General features: G+C 36.1%; 1 protein-coding gene across 3 annotated transcripts in view; it reads right to left on the reverse strand.

The window, feature by feature from the left end:
- The window catches only part of ANO3 (anoctamin 3), a 422,003-nt gene that overhangs the window by 110,184 nt on the left and 293,048 nt on the right, over positions 1 to 18,771 (reverse strand). For all 3 annotated transcript variants that reach the window (XM_040495589.1, XM_040495590.1, XM_040495592.1), the window contains 2 exons: positions 18,174 to 18,332; positions 4,939 to 5,039 (listed from right to left, as the gene is read on the reverse strand). In XM_040495589.1, coding sequence (XP_040351523.1) covers positions 4,939 to 5,039; positions 18,174 to 18,332 — 260 coding nt within the window. The remainder of the gene's footprint in view (positions 1 to 4,938; positions 5,040 to 18,173; positions 18,333 to 18,771) is intronic.

The following is an 18,771-nucleotide window of genomic DNA, read 5'->3' on the forward strand; positions in this document are numbered from 1 at the left end:
AAATTTGAACTATTTTTATCCTCTGAATTTTTCTTGGGTAGTTTTGAGACATCAAGGCCATATTTACTTTGAAATAGTAATGAGAAAAAGAAATAGCTAGAATATTTAGGTATATAAAATTCTACACATATATTTAAGCAGAGAATTTAGATAAAATGCTCAAATTTCATGTTCATACAAAAAGCAGAAAACTTTTGCAGACCGGATTATAACTCTAATAATTTATTCTGAATAAATTTGCAATTTTTCTTTGTGAAACATAACATGTAGGTTTCAACACTGAATAAATATGCAGGACAGCCAAACATGGGTAAATTTTTTTATGCATAAATTTTTTAAAAACCTTTGCCCTAAAAAGAGATATGGGTTTTTCCTGTTTAAGTTCTTTGTTATTCTTGCATATTTTGATTTTAAGTCAGTATATATGTTCTTAAATGTGGTTACAGTTGACAAGTGGAAACTGAATCAGCCGTTATAAAAACACTTTGCCATTTAGCTCATGCTTGTGTAGCATTCTCTTTTTACGAGGTGATGGCTATGCCAATTTTCATGTGCACCTTAAAAATAAATGAGAAGTTACTAAGGAGTTAATGTTACATCCATTATTTAAACTGCTCTGGAAAGCGTTCCAAGAAAACTCTGTGTTCCAGGATTTGTCAAACTGTTTTCCCAAGAACACCATGATGTGAAGATAAAAAAATCCCATCATCAAATGGAAAGGGTGCTTTATATAACTAACTTTTAAAAATGGTAAGATTTATTAAAATATTAAAATTGCCAAGACAATATTTGTTTACCATCTGCATCAGAATCCTGTGGGATGCTTGTTAACAATGTATATACCTGCTCTTCCAGAATTAATATTCCATGATGTCTGGGGGGAGAGTTCCTGGAGATTTGATTTTTACTGTTTCCCAGGTGATTATAATGTACTTTAAAGGCAGAATGAGAATCTACAATAAATAAACTTACTGTTTAACTCAAAAGTTCAGAAACAAATTTGCTTACGGGATAGTTTTTTCTTAAGAACCTGTGAAACTAGTATTCCTTTGATACATTTTGGAAATGTTGCATATTTTCTAATATTTATGTTATTAAATTATGAAAGTACCAATGGTATTTTCCAAAAGTTTTAGTATGTAGCCATTGTAAACATTTTATTTTATTTTATTATTTTTTTAATGTTTATTTATTGAGAGACGGAGAGTGCAAGTGGGGGAGGGGCAGAGAGAGAAGGAAAAACGAAGCCCAAGCAGGCTCCTTGTTGCCAGCACAGAGCCCGAAGTGGGCTTCGATCTCTCAAACCATGAGATCATGACCTCAGCCGAAATCAAGAGTGGGACGCTTAACCCACTGAACCACCCAGGCACCCCATGTGAACATTATTTTTAAAAACATGTTATAAAGAAGAAATTTCGGCCACAACATCAAAAAGAAGAAATAGTAAGGGCCTACATTTCAGGGTTTTCATATTTCTTTCTTTGGATCTATCAGAACTCTTCTTTCAAATGCAGTCTTACCAGGAAATTAAAAAAAAATGAATATCACTTAAAAAAAGAAAACAATATCTATCTGAACAGAATATTTCCTCCAAAAGTCACCCTGGGTCAGGACACCATGGCGCACAGCCTGGAGACCTAAGCTCTACGTCATACCAACCGAGGACACCCACAATCCGGCAAGGTAACCTTTATTTTAATGAACTTCTAAGAAAAAGAAAACAAAGGAATTAAATTCTACAGACTGAGCCAGCCAGACACCCCACTTGGTGAGATGTTTACACACAATGTTTACTGATTCTGAACTGAACCTGAGTGCTGAAACCCACAGAAATGGGACACTTTGTGATAGACTTCAAAGGTTTCCTCCTTTTAGATCTAAGAGGAAATTGGTTTGTACATCAATTTAATTACAACTCTTTTTTGAAACAATGGTGAGATCACAGGACTAGGGAAGGATGAAGGCACCTGATTAGTTAAGATGAATTTGGAAACTTTTTAGCAATTTCATCATGATATCAGACACTAGGTCATTGTCTTGAGTGTTGTACTTTGTGCGTGTGTGTGTGTGTGTGTGTGTGCGCGCACGTTTATTTTTGAGAGGCAGAGCATGAGTGGAGGAGCGGCAGAGAGAGGAGGACAGAGGATCCAAAACAGGCTCTGCTCCCACAGCAGCAAGCCCGATATGGGGCTTGAACTCATGAAATGTGAGATCGTGCCATGAGCCGAAGTCAGACACTCAACAGGCTGAGCCACTCAGGATCCCCTGAGTGTCCTACTTCTTTTGCATCCTGTGTTTACATCATGCAGTCAAGTTAGAATTTGTTAAAAATCGGTAATTTTGCAATTATATAAACAAATAAAATAAATGGTACCCACAATCCCCCATTTGGAGCAGTCATTTTTAGCATATTATAGTTTCTTCCTATTTTATGTCAATGCATTTTACATTGTTGAAATTACACTAAGTAATTACATATCATAATATATACATATAATTTAAATTTTATTATTTACTATTTCCTTATAGTCATTAAGAAATTGTATACCCATTCATTTCATAAATGAATTATATTCCAGTCCAAGAGTATACTGAAATCCTCTACTGAAATATACAGAAATCCTCTACTGAAATATACAGAAATCCTCTACTGTTGAACATAGAAGATATTTCCATTTCCCATAATTGTTAAGTGATACTTCAGGGAATGTCTTTACACATTTTTCAATTATCTTAAGATAAGAAGTGGAAGGTATAAAAAGTCTTATATGAGTTTCAAAGCTCATAGAAAATATTTTCAAGTTGAGTTTCAGAATAGTTTATGAAATTTGACTTCCATCATAAATAAACAAAGGTGATCAATTACCATATCTGTGCAATGTTTGAACAGAACTATTTGTAAAATCCTTCTTTAATTTCATAGGTTAAAATTTATGACATTGTTTTAATTCTGCATGATTATATGTCGTGTGAATATGTTCAAACCAAATAAGAAGAAATAAAATAGAGCAAATAACAAATACTCTCCCATTATCACCTTTAATATATCCCAGGCAAGTATTTCAAGATTTTTTAGAAGATGACACAGTGTCAAAGGGGTAAAATTCCTCAGAAGTTAAGAAATGTAGAATACTACAAGTACATACTTGTCAAGCTATACTCTCAAAATTAGTTCAATAAAATGACTTGAATTGAAAGCAGTCCTTTGTAGACCTCAAACTATCTAATCATAACACAAGTAACATCTCATAGACCCTTATTTGCTTCTAGGAACCAAGATTCATAGAAATGTACAGACTTCAGGTTCTCTTAGGTATATCTTATCATTTATATACATGCTGAAGAATTAGAAAGACTTTTCTTTATCGTCTTATGATTTTTATTGTTAATATTACTATTCCTTGCCAGGGCACCTGGGTGGCTCAGTCGGTTGAGCGTCCGACTTCAGCTCAGGCCATGATCTCACAGTCTGTGAGTTTGAGCCCTGAGTCAGGCTCTGTGATGACAGCTCAGAACCTGGAGCCTGCTTTGGATTCTGTGTCTCCCTCTCTCTCTGTCCTTCCCCTGCTCATGCTCTGTCTCTCTCTGTCTCAAAAATAAATAAAAACATTAAAAAAAATATTAACTATTCCTTGCCAAGCTTTTTGAGGTATTATTTGCTTATCTCTTAAATATCATATTAAAGAGAACTATTAAACTCTTAGCCAAGTTTGAATATGAGCCAATTTAGGTATCCAATTCTAACAGTGGCAGTAAGATTCTTCAGTAGTTGCCAATGCTTAATTTCTGTTTTGTGGACAATGACTGTGTCTGCATCTTTCAAAGCCTGAGGTGTTTCAAATGACTAAAAAGATAGGATCACAGGGGTGCCTGGGTGGCCTAGTCTGTTAAGCATCCGACTTCGGTCATGATCTCACCATTTGTGGGTTTCAGCCCTGCATCAGGCACTGTGCTCCAGATTCTGTGTCTCCCTCTCTTTCTGCCCCTCCCCTGCTCACACTCTGTGTCTTACTCTCTCAGAAATAAATAAACATTACAAAGAAACTTTAAAAAGATGGAATCACTATCTCATATTTTATCTTGAATAATACAGAAGCTTGTCATAAGACTTGAGGAGGTCAGCACTCTTACCAGAACTGGCGTCTTCCATGCTACCAGGTCTGACACATTTCTCTATATTTTTGCATTGTGCTCTTACTGTTCATTTATATTCATTATTTAGAAGCTCTTTTACTGATATCTGGATATTCCTTCTAAACCCTCTTATCAGTGATGAAGCACATTGAGTTCCAAATAAGCATAAATGTTTGTATCTTTGCACACAGTAGGAACACTGTTGAATTTTACTTTGAGAAATTATGGAGGAAGTGGTTCATTCTACATATAACAGATTTCCTTATACACAATATAAGGAAACTCATGTCTATGCAATCTTTGTTTGCCTATAGGAAGAATGGAAAAGTCGTTGAATGGAGTAGGCTTCTCATCTCCCTTTGTACTCTGGTACTGAGGACAGAGCTGAAAAGCCACCTGGTTGAATTGCAACTGAAGAATGATTCTTGGTAACTGTTACACCACAAAAAAACACTGCATTTGTTTACAAATGGATGCTACATCCTTATGCTTCCTGCCTTCCACAAAAACAGTAAGAGTTTTATCAACCCATATGAAATAAGAAATGAGATTAATCTTGGGATCAACTTTTTCCCTCCCTCTAGGTAAGTCCACCGAGAAATGATACGAAGCATCCAAGGGACCATAAAGTTTACCACATTTGGCAAGCATCTTAAAAGAAAAAAACAGTGCCCAACTTATTATAAAAAGGGAGAAAAAGCATTTCCTCTATAGAAAGAGTTACATGGACTGCTCTAAAGTTTTGCAGAAAACAGACTCATCTTAATATGTACTGAGATAGAATGAAGTAAAATTCGGAAGTACCTGAAGGGCATCCTGATATTCAGCCTCTCTGCATACTTGCACAGCGTGTCCCATGGAATATGAATTTTAATAAACATGATATCAGGGTTTGCAACAGCTGGCTGCAAAGGATAGAAAGACAGGCACCATTATTTAGAATCAGAGCTGATGATACCATGCCACAATTTGATTTGAAAGGAAGAAACACCATCACCTTGTCTCCACATAAACCGTTGTCACTGATTTAAAGGGGATTTATATGAATAACAATTCTCAATACAGCAACACCTTCATAAAAATGTAATAATGCCATTGCATGCATACAAGAAATAGTCACCTATGTGAGTTAGTGCATTTTCTTATATTGACTGTTATCAAGATCCAGAATACCCAATCAGAAAAGTCTTGAGCCAGTCAGGGATATGAAGGTAGTCTTATTGCAAACTTTATCATGATCCTACTCAGAGGGAATAAAAACCACTGACAGTTGCCACCAGTCATTCATTAATTCATTCACTTATTCTTCTGGCATATTTTATTGAGTCGCTAAATCCTGGGAAAAATGGAATATAAATCATGCAAGTCCATGACCTTAGAGAGCTGTCAAATTTGCACACTTACTTTAACCTTTTAATCCATAGAAATTTGGGTGCCTTTGATTCAGACAAAAGTTTTTTTTAATATTTTTTAAATTTTTATTTATTTATTTTGAGAGACACACAGAGAGAGAGAGAGAGAGAAAAGGGCAGGGAGAGAGGAGAGAGTGAGACAATCCCAAGAAGGCTCCACATTGTCAGTGCAGAGTCTGACACGGGGCTTGAACTCATGAACTGTGAGATTATGACCTGAGCTGAAATAAAGAGTCAGATGCTCAACCGACAGAGCCACCCAGGTGCCTCCAGACAAAATTTTTTAATGTTTATTTATTTTTGAGAGAGAGAGAGCACGAGTGGGCAAGAGGTAGGGACAGAGGGAAACAGAATCTGAAGTAGGTTCCAGGATCTGAGCTATGACCTGAGCAGAAACCAAGAGTCCAAGGCTTAACTGACTGAGCCCCAAGCGCCCCTGGTTAATGTTGTTTATTTAAATTTCATCTAGATGGGGCACCTGAGTGGCTCAGTTAGTTAAGCATCAGACTTGGGCTCAGATTCCTGAGTTCAAGCCCCAGGTTGGGCTCTGTGCTGACAGCTCAGAGCCTGGAGCCTGCTTTGGATTCTGTGTCTCCCTCTCTGCCCCTCTCCCACTCACTCTTTGTCTCTCAAAAATAAATAAACGTTAAAAATTTTTTTTAGGGGCGCCTGGGTGGCGCAGTCGGTTAAGCGTCCGACTTCAGCCAGGTCACGATCTCGCGCTCTGTGAGTTCGAGCCCCGCGTCAGGCTCTGGGCTGATGGCTCAGAGCCTGGAGCCTGTTTCCGATTCTGTGTCTCCCTCTCTCTCTGCCCCTCCCCCGTTCATGCTCTGTCTCTCTCTGTCCCCAAAATAATAAACGTTAAAAAAAAAAAATTAAAAAAAAAAAAATTAAAAAAAAAATTTTTTTAAATAAATGAAAGTAAATAAATTTTATCTAGATGGAACTTCTCAAGAAACATAACAATCTTAAAATCTCAAAAGCATAGAAGAAATTTATCAGTTTAATTTAAAATCATATATATTTTATAATTAAACTAATGTTTCATATCCATACATTCATGAAGCCCTATGTTTTAGATGTGGCTAATTTCACAAGTTTGCCCAAACAATATTTCAAATGAGTATTACCAATATTAATACAAATAATAATACAAAAAGTATTATTAGAGAGCCATGGGATAATCATCAGACTAATACTCATATGTAGGGCATCATTGCCATTGGGCAGACACTTTTACACACCAGCATTTGCCAAAGTTTATTGTTCTATGGAGTACTATAAAAAAAGAGGCAGGGTATTTCATGGCCACAAAAATTTAGAGTTTCTCCCTGGAGGACTTTTGACAAACTTTAATATGCATATACTTGCTAAAAATATCCAAGATGGTGAAAAATAAACTAAATTTCCAAAATTTTGGAACATGGATTATTTTTTCCCTGATAGCTTATTGAAGTATTTCTATTTTGCTTACAAATCATCAAGGGAAAAATAGTAAAAGATCCTTGCCCTTAAGTACAGTTTCCAAAGGCTTTTCTTACTTAAAATATGTTTGTTTTAAATATTAGGTAAAGAATGATGGGAATAAAATGGACAATGACAGAAGGAGACATAGTATGTGTCAAATATCAACAGGCCTTTGAATTCAGACCAAGGTCATACACATTAGCTCTGCTTGGGAAAATAATGTGTAGAATTTTTTAAAATGAGTATTAATTTGGGGCACCTGGGTGGGTCAGTCAGTTAAGCCTGTGTGTTAGGCTCAGGTCATGATCTCACGGTTCTTGAGTTTGCACCCTGCATCAGATGCTGTGCTAACAGCCTGCAGTCTGGAGCCTTCTTCAGATTTTGTGTCTCCCTCTCTCTCTGCCCCTCCCCTGTTTGTGCTGTGTGTCTCTCTCAAAAATAAATGAACATAAAATTTTTTTAAAGTGAGCATTAATTTATTCAAACAACTATTTGTTTAAAATATGTATTTTTTTACCCAGCTAGAAAGAGAAAGGAGAACGATTATGATGTTATCTCTAGGTTCTTTTTAGTGACTATTCCAGACTTGGTTGAAAGGTTTCTGTGCAGAAGTGATAGAATCAAGAAAATCTAAGACAGAAAAAGCATAGGCATTTAAATGACTCTTTCATTGAGGCAAGTGAAGAAAGAATTTCATGTTTTATTATAGTTTTTCCTGCTTAAGCCATACAAAAGTTCTTATATTCAAAAGATTCTTCTTTTAAAATTATGGTGTTGGCCACTGGTGTTATATCAACTTGCCTTTCACTTACCAAGCACAATTTAAATTTCTTCAATCCTAATTGCCCACTTAGAAGAAATTACATGGTATGGTAGACAGAACATAGTGTTTGGAATCACAAAGACTTAAGTACAAATTCCATCTTTACCATTTACTTTACTCTGTGAGCTTGAGAAAATTACCTAACCTCTATGATTCTATTTTCTCTCCTGACAAAGGGAGACGATGATCTTAACTCACAGAGCTGGTGTGAGTGTTATGAAAGACCAGACATAGAAAGTACCCAAGTATAACAGGTTATCTGTTCATTTCCTGTCGAGGTCAGGCTTCTTATATCAGACCCTAACCAAACTAATGGATAATTTCAAAACTTCACTAGAATCTTTGTCCAGCACTCTCTTTTTCTTTTTTCTTATAAAACACTATCAGATTCATCTTTACCCTTTGGTTTTGTAAGCCTTCAAAAACAGGACTTTCAATTATACAAGTACAAAACCAGTAACCTGTAATTTGGGGAAAACTCTAAAGCAGAGTGACTTGGATCAAGTTACTGAAGAATTAAATATTTTTTGGATAATATCAACTGGGTATAAATTGTAATAAAACTGTATTTCTGTAGACTATAATCTCTTTGGAAGACATCTCTTCCTTTATATATATTTAAATTGTCCTACACCTGTATGTTACTGCTTTTTCCTTGGGAGAAGTGGGTTGTTTTTCAGCATTTTCCTCAGAATCTGGAAGTGAGGCCTCCATGAAAATGAATGAGTCAGAAAAAAACAATCTATACAAGACTGACACATTCTACGTGTAGAATGGTTTAAGACTGAATAAAGAAGCCTGTGAGAAATGCACTGCTATTTGATCATTGCATTCCCTCCAGTGTTTCCATGTGAATTTGAAAGCAGGGGTCTCTATTGTTGAACAGACAGCTCCTGGGACCAAAAAAAAAAGTTTTTCAGGAGCTAGTGTTTATTCTGGTACAAATGGAGATCTCATTCTCCTTCAGAGCATCATGGTCCCTGAAGCCTAGGTATGTTGGTTGCCAGAATAGAGTCACAGCATGAAGAACGTGTGAGTGACATATGTGTTGGGAGAGGTCTTAGAGGGTTTAACCTCCACAGCAGGAGAGCTTGGGTTTCATACTACCAGATGGTTCCTGATCTGTTTTACCTTACAGAATATACAGCCAGAGTCTGATCACTCTCCACTTCTCTATAGCGCCCACCCTGGTCTATGCCATCATCATCTCTGGCCTGGACTCCTGTAGTGCTGTCCAACAGAGCCTTTGCTCACACATTCTTGCCCCCAATAATCTACTCGTAGCATAATGGCCGGAGTGCTCTGTAAAATGTAACTCAGATCATGTAACTATTTCATTCAGAGTGAAAGCCAAAGTGTTGTCAGTGACCTACACAGCCCTTTAGAGTCGCACACTCAGTATCTTGCTCACCACCCTCTCCTACTACTTTCCCCCTCACTAACTCTACTGCTCTCATTTGGTCACTCGCTATGACTTGCCTGTCCTTGCCTCATCCTTCTTACCTTGTCTAATCTCTTCCCTACAGTATTTATTATCTCCTAATAGCGAGTCTTTTTTTTAATGTAAGTGCCATATAAGAAGGGATCTTCGTTTTATTTATTTATGTATACCAAGCATCTAGTTCTATGCTGGGCACACAGTAGTCACTCACTAAGCATTTGTTGAATGGATGAATGAGTGAGTTAACTTATTTTGAGTGCACCTTCTATGTAACTTGTACCTAACCCAGAGATGATAGAAACAGAGTGCAAATAAGCCAGAATTATTCTGGAAGCGGTGCTATGTCAAAATTCAAATTAGCATCATGAAGAGCTGGCATAGCACTGATTATTAATTCATTCCTGTCAACCTTTAAGATGTGAAAAAGCCTAATACACTTAAATAAAGGAGATGCTTTAGAGGGATGTTTCTGCATTAACTCTACCATCAATGAGGGAAATGTCAAGCTAAGTGCACATACAGCTAGAACATTTCTAATTTTGTATGTATTAACTTTAAATATATATAGATCTTTCTCAAGCAGCGTGAACTGTCTTCTTTTATAACTTCCTCAAATTAATTTCTCTTTTGTTATACCTCTACTTAAAACAAAATAAAAGTAGTTCATTTTCTTGCAGCTACTGAGCAGGGGGTTGGTGAAGGGATGGTGTTGCCAGGGAGAAGGGTTACTTTCTCCCTTGGAGTCCAAAGCTCCCAATCTGGCACTATTCTGTTTCTCTCTGATGAAGGCAGGCTTTTCGGAGGGAATAACACACCCACCACCTTCACACTTCACATTATTATTTAATTATTTCATCCAGACTTTCCAAGAGGTGGAATAGTCACTCTTCGGAGAAGAGGAAATTTAAACATTGAGTTTTTACAAAGTCACTCTCTGCGAGTTGGTGGCACAGAGCTGAAAGAAAACAGAATGTGGTAGCTCATGCGAGTAAGTCTAAGAAGACGATGAATTGCTCATATGATCTGGAAATGTACTTGGGACACAAATACAAACCTTACACCTATTCATTCATATGGCCTTTGAATATGAATCATTGTCTACTAACGATGGGCTTGTCTAGAAATTGTCCTTATCAACACGTAATATAATGAGGACTTGAAACCTCTTTTCTGCCAGACTCAGTGCTTAGCTCTGGTGAATGTAAATTTTAAAAATGGGGACTTGTGAGGTGCTTTGGTGGCTCAGTCATTTAAGCGTCTGACTTCGGCTCAGGTCATGATCTCACAGTCCGTGAGTTCTAGCGCCGTGTGGGGCCCCGTGTCGGGCTCTGTGCTGACAGCTCAGAGCCTGGAGCCTGCTTCTGATTCTGTGTCTCCTTCTCTCTCTGCCCCTCCCCCACTCACATTCTGTCTCTCTTTCTCTCTCAAAAGTAAACATTAAAAAATTTTTAAAAGTATTCCTACTTTTCAGTAACAAGTCTGATACTTGCTGACAGGCTCACAATTTCACTTCCCCTGTCTTCCTGTTGTAAGCCTTTTGTTTTCCTCCCCCTCCTGCTTTCCTTCCTGTCTCCACCTTTCTTTCCCAGATGCTCCCACCATCATTTAAGCATCTCATATAAGAAAAAAGGAAGAGAGAAGCGAAACCTCATGAGAGCTCTTTCCCCTCTGTGGACGCTGCTCTTCATCCTCCCATCACAGAGCAAGGTGATGACATTTGCTGCTGCCTGTTTTCCTGCTGCCTCATCACTCTTCAACTCACGTTGTCCCTTTTGCTTGTGTGTCATCTCTCCAGAGAGGTGATTCTCATTGCTTTCGCGAAAGTTCTCCACAACTTCCAATGGAATCAGCCTCTTTCTTGTCTTCCTGGGCTCCTTGGCAGTATTTTACCCCTGCTAACCACTTCTCCCTGTGACTCCTCATCATCTCTGCCTCTTCCACCTCCCTCCAACTCCTGCAAGTGTCTCTTCTTCCCTCCTACCTTTTACAGGCTCACTCCTACACTCCTTTTTTTCCTCATTCTGTCTAGTGGTTTCATCCTCATACATGGCTTATATTAGCATTTGCACTCTAAAGACTAAAGCATTTACCTTCGGTTCAGACTCCTCATTGGGTCCTAGTACAGATTTCAAACATTTTCTACTTGTATTTGTCAAGGGTCCCTCAATTACTATCTTATGATCTTTACTCCCATAACCCTATCCCACTTTCTCCCCAAATTAGCTCTCTTCTGGTCAACAGTAGAATCATACTGGCTATTCCTTCTGCAGATAGCATTCTGCCTCCTTATCTTCCCATGATGGACTCCTTTTCATTTAGAGCACTTTCTTTCAAATCTCCCATGCTAAAATAACTACCTAGCCACAGTCCCTATATAAATTATTCTGGTTTTTTTATTTTGAAAAAAAGTTTTAATTTTTATTTTTGAGAAAGACAGAGGGGAAAAGAGACAGCAGTGGAGGGGCAAAGAGAGAGAGTGGTAGAGAGAGAGAGAATCCCAAGCACGCTCCATACTGTCAGTGCAGAGTCTGACGTGGGGCTTGAACCCATGAACCATGAAATCATGACCTGAGCCGAAGTCGGACACTTAAATAGCTGAGCCACCCAAGCACCCCTAAATTATTGTTTTAATAATAGCCATTTTTCTTGTATGTTTATGGTTTCTCTGCTCCCATGGGAATATTGCCCATTTTTATCTTTGTTCTCATTTATCCCCAGAATGTGGCATATAATAGTTACTTCATTAATGTTCCCTGAATGAATAAAGAAATTGCTCAAGCCACAGTCCCAAGTCATCCGTCAGATCTGCTTCACTTTTCCTATCATAACCAAAACGCTGAGTATCTACATTTTAAGTTCCGTATTTAACAAATCTACTTCTTTCTCTCCTTCTCTAATGCCAGCCATGATGTCTGTACATCCAGTCATGCTCTTCAAATCTATGGTCTTCTCAGCAATCCCAGGTATGTTCTTAGAAAACAAATATGGTCATGATCCTGCCCTGCTTAAAATTATTCAGTGGTTTCCCATTTTTCTTAAGAAAATCATCAAAAGTCTACTACTAGAAGTAATTATTTAACCCTCACCATTCTTTCCAAGTTCACCTACTCCCCTTTCATTCTGGTTTTGAAAAATGCCAGTATCCTTCTTCCCATTACATGATATTCAATTGATCCTTGTTATGATGGGGTTTGCCATTAATAGATTAAGAGATCCCTAGGTGATTATAATATGCAGTCACTGCTTAAAATCACATCTAGCCCTCTTATTCAACTTATTTTAGGTACTATTCATCTTCAAACCTCAATTCAAAGTATATTTCTTTAATTTCACTTCTGGTCTTCCCTCATCCTCCAGATGAGATCACTGCCCTAGATATAAATCATTGCAACATCGTTTACTTGTCTTTTAGGTCACTTATCACAGTTTGAAATTATGAAAAGTATCCTCTTAAGGAAGAATTCTAGACATTGTATCCATAAGTAGATATTGAAAGTCATCTTTCAATAATAAAAGCTTTATTATGCAAATCCATTTATGGTAGTATCCTTAGCTATGCAAATACTGGTCAAGTGGAAAGAGTGTAACAAGATTTTCTTTTTTCTTTTCTTTCTTTCTTTTTTTTTTTTTTTTAATTTACAGCATTTTCCCTTGCTTGGGTAGGCAGAGTTACTTTGAGAGTATTGAATTAAATTTCATAGTGCTTTTAGGCCCTTTTTGGAAGGAAGACATACAAATCCCCCAATTCTGTTTCAAAACAATTAATCTCTATTCTGGAGAACTAGGGTAGCCTTAACACTTTCCATTGTCAGGGAAAAAAAAGTCATTTACCTTAGTGGAGGTAAGTGGGAAGAAAAAAGGAAGCAGAGACTGGTAATTTGTGCTCAACACAATGGCTATAGTTTGTGGAGATGGTTGATTTCAATGAAATGTGCAGATGAGAATGAATATACTTCCTGATCATCTGTCATGATACTTTATTGAATCATGGGAACTAAATCCCAAACCTATAAATATGAACTAAAAGAGCTGCAATTGTGGAACCCAGAATAAAAAAAAAATTAAAAAGTCAGCCCAGCAATAACAGTACACATAGAAACACTGTCTTGCTGAGAGCCAATCTAGACCAAACAAAAATAAAAACAAAAAATTAAAAAATTAAAAAAAAATCTCTTGGCAGCGACTAAAGAGTTAGAACTCAAGGGTGAATGGGCTGCCCTTTAAAAGCAGAACAGGACTCCGTTTGGATGAATAACATCCTGTATTATTGCTAAGAAAACGGTGGAGGAACAAGGGAGAGGAAGACTCAGAAGAGAATCTGGACTTACTGCCAAGAAAACTAGCTGGAGACTGAGCCAAGTCATACCTCTTTCATAATTACACAATTGTCACGACAGACTCACATGTAGACTGAAAGTTCAGTGAAGGCAGGGACAAGGTCTACTTTACTCATTGGATCCCTAGTAGCTTGCATAGTACCTGTCACAATTATTTGTTGAATTGATAAATAATTGGAGATATGTGAGCAAAGTAACTATCAATATTATAATAGAATGTATGTATAAATTGCTCTTGGAACAGATGAGGAAATGATTGGTTGTATGGAGGAGAAATCACAGGAGAATAAAATCTTATTACAAGACTGAGTTCATAAGACTTTGGTAATAAGTACTTATTGATTGAATTAGTCCACTGATATGGATATTCTGGGTTAAAATTCCCAGAAGAGACATAAAAAGGGAAACAGAACTAAAGGAATCAATAGAAATTGAGACCAGAAGTCAGCTTGCCCGATTTTGTAACACTAGGCAGCGTGTGAATAAATCCTTACCTTGTAAAGAGTCAAGGCACTGTTATTTTATATATATTAAAAATTGCTAATAAACATATCAGTTCTCTAGATCCATCTCAAGTTATAGTTCAGTATTTCCTAATGTGTTTCTTAGAAGGCTAATCACAGAAGTAGTCCTGTGGAAAAAAAGAGTGGGGGCTCCAATATCACGTCTAAGTAACAGTGAGCATTCTATTCCATTGATAACACTTATTAGCAAATTATCTAGATGTTTAACCAAAGAAATCATCAAAATTTTTTCACCTTGTCCGTCTAATTTTCTAGAAAAGTAGTTAAATCCCACTTGTAGTAAATTAAGAGTCCCTCAAACATGTAATTTAAAGTTTTTCTTGGGGCCCCTGGGTGGCTCAGTTGGTTAAGCGTCCGACTTTAGCTCAGGTCATGATCTCACAGTTCGAGCCCTGTGTCACGCCTGGTGCTGACATCTAGGAGCCTGGGGTCTGCTTCAGATTCTGTGTCTCAGTCTCTCTCTGCCCCTCCCCCACTAGTGCTCTGTCTCTCTCTGTTTCTCAAAAATAAATAAATGTAAAAAAAATTAAAAAAAATTTTTTTCTCTGAATAGGGGAATGGTTGACTAAATCCCCAAGTTGTAATACTATACACCTAGTAAAAGAGATGAGTTGTATCTAAATATAAAGGCAATTTAAGATATTCATAATATATTGTTAAATAACAGAATTGAGTAGTAGAATATAATGCATATCATGACTAATTTTTCTAAAAAATATATGTATATTTGTATATATCTAGAAAATATACTTAGGACACGCAGCAAAATAAAATCAAGACATTAACAAGGCTACTAAAAAATAAGAGAATATGATTTGGGAGATAGTAGATGTGAACTTTGGCTTTTTATTTTGCACTTTTTTTTACTTTCAGTTTTCACATTAAGATGTTTTCATTCTGTAACATGATAAATATGTATTTAATATGTGTTTTTAAGACCTTAGAAGTTTAACTAAAATAGCAAGAGGTTTTTTTTTTGATAATAGGAGTATGAAAAATAAGCTTTTACCTCCTTTCTATTTTCCATTTTTTTCTAGTAAGCATTAGTAGTTTTATTGTTTCACTAGAAAAATACAACATTCTGTAAAGAACACTTAAGAAAAGCATTCAAGGAAAGAAAAGTTGTCAGGGATAAAGAAGGGCATCACATAGTGATAAAGGAGCCATTTCTCCGAGAAGACACAACCATCCTTAACGTGTATGTACCAGATAAGAATGCCAGAGTATGTGAGGCAAAAACTGACGGAACTGCAGGGAGAAACAAATGAATTACTATCACAGGTGGAGACTTCAACACTTCTGTATCAGAAATACACAGATCCAACAGGCAGAAGACCAGTAAGGAAATAGTTGAACTCAATAACACCATCAATCAACCATTGCTGTAATTGACATCTATAATTGTAATTGACATCTATAGATTCCTTTATCCAACAACAAGAGAATGTACATTTTTCTCAAATTCACATGGACCATTCAAGAAGATTAATTATTCTGGGCCATAAAACACATCTTAACAAATTTAAAAGAAGAGAAGCCATCCATTGTCTGCTCTCAGACCACAGTGGAATTAACCTAGAAACCAATAACAGAAAGATAACTGGAAATTCCCAAAATGTATGCAGATTAAATGACATTCTTACAAATGACACATAGGACAAATATGAAAGCTCCAGAGAGGAAAAATAATTTTGTACTACATGAAAATAAAAACATAATTTATCAAAGTTTAAATTATGTAAACTTTAAGTATAGTGAAAACTGTGATTAGGGGTAAATTTATAGCATTAACTGCATATATTAAAAAAAAAAAGAAAGGTTTAAAGTTAATCATCTAAGTTTTCATTTTAAGAAACTAAAAAAAGAAAGAGCGACTTCAATCCAAAGTAAACAGAAGAAAAGAATAAGAGCATACTATAACATTATGCTCAACAATATTTCAATAAAATAGAATTCTTTCATAAATCAATAAAACTGAAAACAGAAAAAACAACAGAAAAAAATTGATGAAATGTTTGGTTCTTTGAATAGATCAGTAAATCAATAAGCCTCTAGTCAGCCTAGTAGGAAAAATAGAGAGAAGACACAAATCTTCCATATCAGAAATGGAAGAGGGGACTGTGCTATAACTAAAAGATTAATAAAGGAATACTATGGTTACTCTATGCTCACATTTGACAGCCTAGATTAAATGAGCCAATTTACTTAAAGACATAATCTGCCAAAACTCACATGCAAACAATACACAACCTGAATAGATGTATATCTATTAAATAAACTGAATCATTAACTAATAACTTTCCCAAACGGAAAGCACCAGGCTCTGATGGGTACGCTGATGATTTCTACCAAACATCTGAGGAAGAAATTGTGCCAATTTTCTACAATCTTTTTCAGAGTATAGAAGTAGAGGGGAAACTTCCTAACTCATTCTATGAGGCCAGCACTATTACCAAAATACAAAGGCACTTCAAGAAAAAAAGACAAAAACAAAACAAAAACAAAAACAAAACAAAACAAAAAACTACAGGCTAATATCTTTCATGAACATACATGCAAAATTCTTCAACAAAATATTAGGAAATAGAACCCAACAATGTATAAAAAGAACTATATACCACAACCAATTGGGATCTATCCTAAGTATGCAAGGCTGGTTCAACATTTGAAGATCAATTAATAACTATAAAAAAATAACTAGTGAGCTTCTACTCTGTGAAAGACAATGTCAAAGGAAATGATAAAACAAGCAACAAACTGAGAAAATACTTGCAAAAGACACATCTGATGAAGAACTGCTATTCCAAAATATACAAAGAACTCTTAAAACTCAACAATAAGAAAACAAACAACTCAATTTAAAAATAAGCCAAAAGTCTTAACATACACCTCACCAAGAAAGGTGAGCATATTAAATAAGCATATTAAATAAGCATATTAAAAGATGCTCTACTTCATACACCATCAGGAACATGCAAATAAAAAATGAGCTTACCACTAGACACCCATTAGAATGGCCAATATCCAGAATACTGACAACAGCAAATGCTGGTGAGGAATTGGACAACAGGAACTGTCATTTATTGCTGGTGGGAGTGCAAAATGGTATAGCCATTTGGGAAGACATTATGAAGGTTTCTTGCAAAAATGAACATACTCTTAGCATATGATCCAGCAATCCACTCCTTGATATTTACTCAGAGTTGAAAATTTCTGTCCATGCACAAACCTGCACTAGGATGTTTAAAGCAGGTTTATTCATAATTACCCAAACTTGGAAGCAACCAAGATGCCCTTATACAGGCGAATGAATAGGGTGGCAGAGAGATGTATAGGCAGAACACATGGGATTTTTAGGGCAGTAAAAATACTTTGCATAATTCTATAGGGTGGATACATGTTACATTTTCCCAAACCCACATAATGTACAACATCAAGAGCAAACACTAATGTAAACTATGGACTCTGGATGACAATAAGGAGTCTATGTAGGTTCATCAATTATAACAAATGCACCACTCTGGTGGGAGATGTTGATAATGGGAGATGGTGTGTGGGGGCAGGAGCCATATGGGACATCTCTGTACCTTCCTCTCAATTTTGCTGTGATCTAAAACTACCCTAAAAAATGAAGTCTGAAAAAAAAATAAAAGCATTAAAAAAAAAGGATTGAGAAGCAAATCATTCATTCCAATATTGAAACCCAGACATTAACAGCTTGGCACTCTTTTCTTTTAACATTTTTCTTTTCATAGGGTTTTCTATACTTTATATAGGTATAATTATTCCTTCTTCAATTTTTAAAACTGTAAAAATAGTTATGCCCTTTGAAAAATATTTAAATTTACGGAAATGTATAAGTAAAAAAGGAATACGTATTTAAGTGGGACTGTACATATGTATTTCTTTTATGTGGGAGAAAATAACCATACATTTTATAAAGCCATGTGGTATACACTTCCCATATTAAAACATATGAGATTATATCTCTTCCAGCATATTTTACCACACAACTAGTGTTATCAAAGCACCTACCTCCTTTTCCAACATCAGGCCTTCGGCTCTGAGGTTCTTTTCAAATGTGTTTCTTTTGTCATATTGTATATTTGACTTTCTATACACCAGGATGTAATCAATCCGTTTTTTGCCATCTTTGAATAGAAGTCCACTGGATGCTATGTAATTCATGTCATTCTGCAAACAAAGCAATGACTGTTAATAGTGTAGGCTAGACAAACACACCGTTTTGGTCTCAGTCACTTTGGTTTGGATACTGGCACTCCAAAAGCAAAAATGTGTTTTTACATTCCAGTTATGAGATATGGGAAAGTTGATTAAAGAAAGTCTGAAGTCTGTAATAGGAGACAAGTTAGCAAGCGATGTTCTACAATTTGAAATTAGGCAGTCTGATACCAGACCCTGGGTTCTCTGATGCTGGCATCAAAATGCATATAGTAAGTTTTATTTAGTAAGGTCCTGTAAAAATAATATCAGCTAGCATATGCTGAGTATGTATTTATTCAACATCAGGCTCAGACATAAGTGCCTTACATGTTTGATCTTTTTTAATACTTACAACTCCCATTGCAAAAATTAAGACATTAAGTCTTAACATAAGTACTGAAGCCAACAT

Source organism: Herpailurus yagouaroundi, unplaced genomic scaffold, assembly GCF_014898765.1.
Source record: "Herpailurus yagouaroundi ecotype Mexico unplaced genomic scaffold, PumYag 187, whole genome shotgun sequence".
Classification (NCBI taxonomy): Eukaryota; Metazoa; Chordata; class Mammalia; order Carnivora; family Felidae; genus Herpailurus; species Herpailurus yagouaroundi.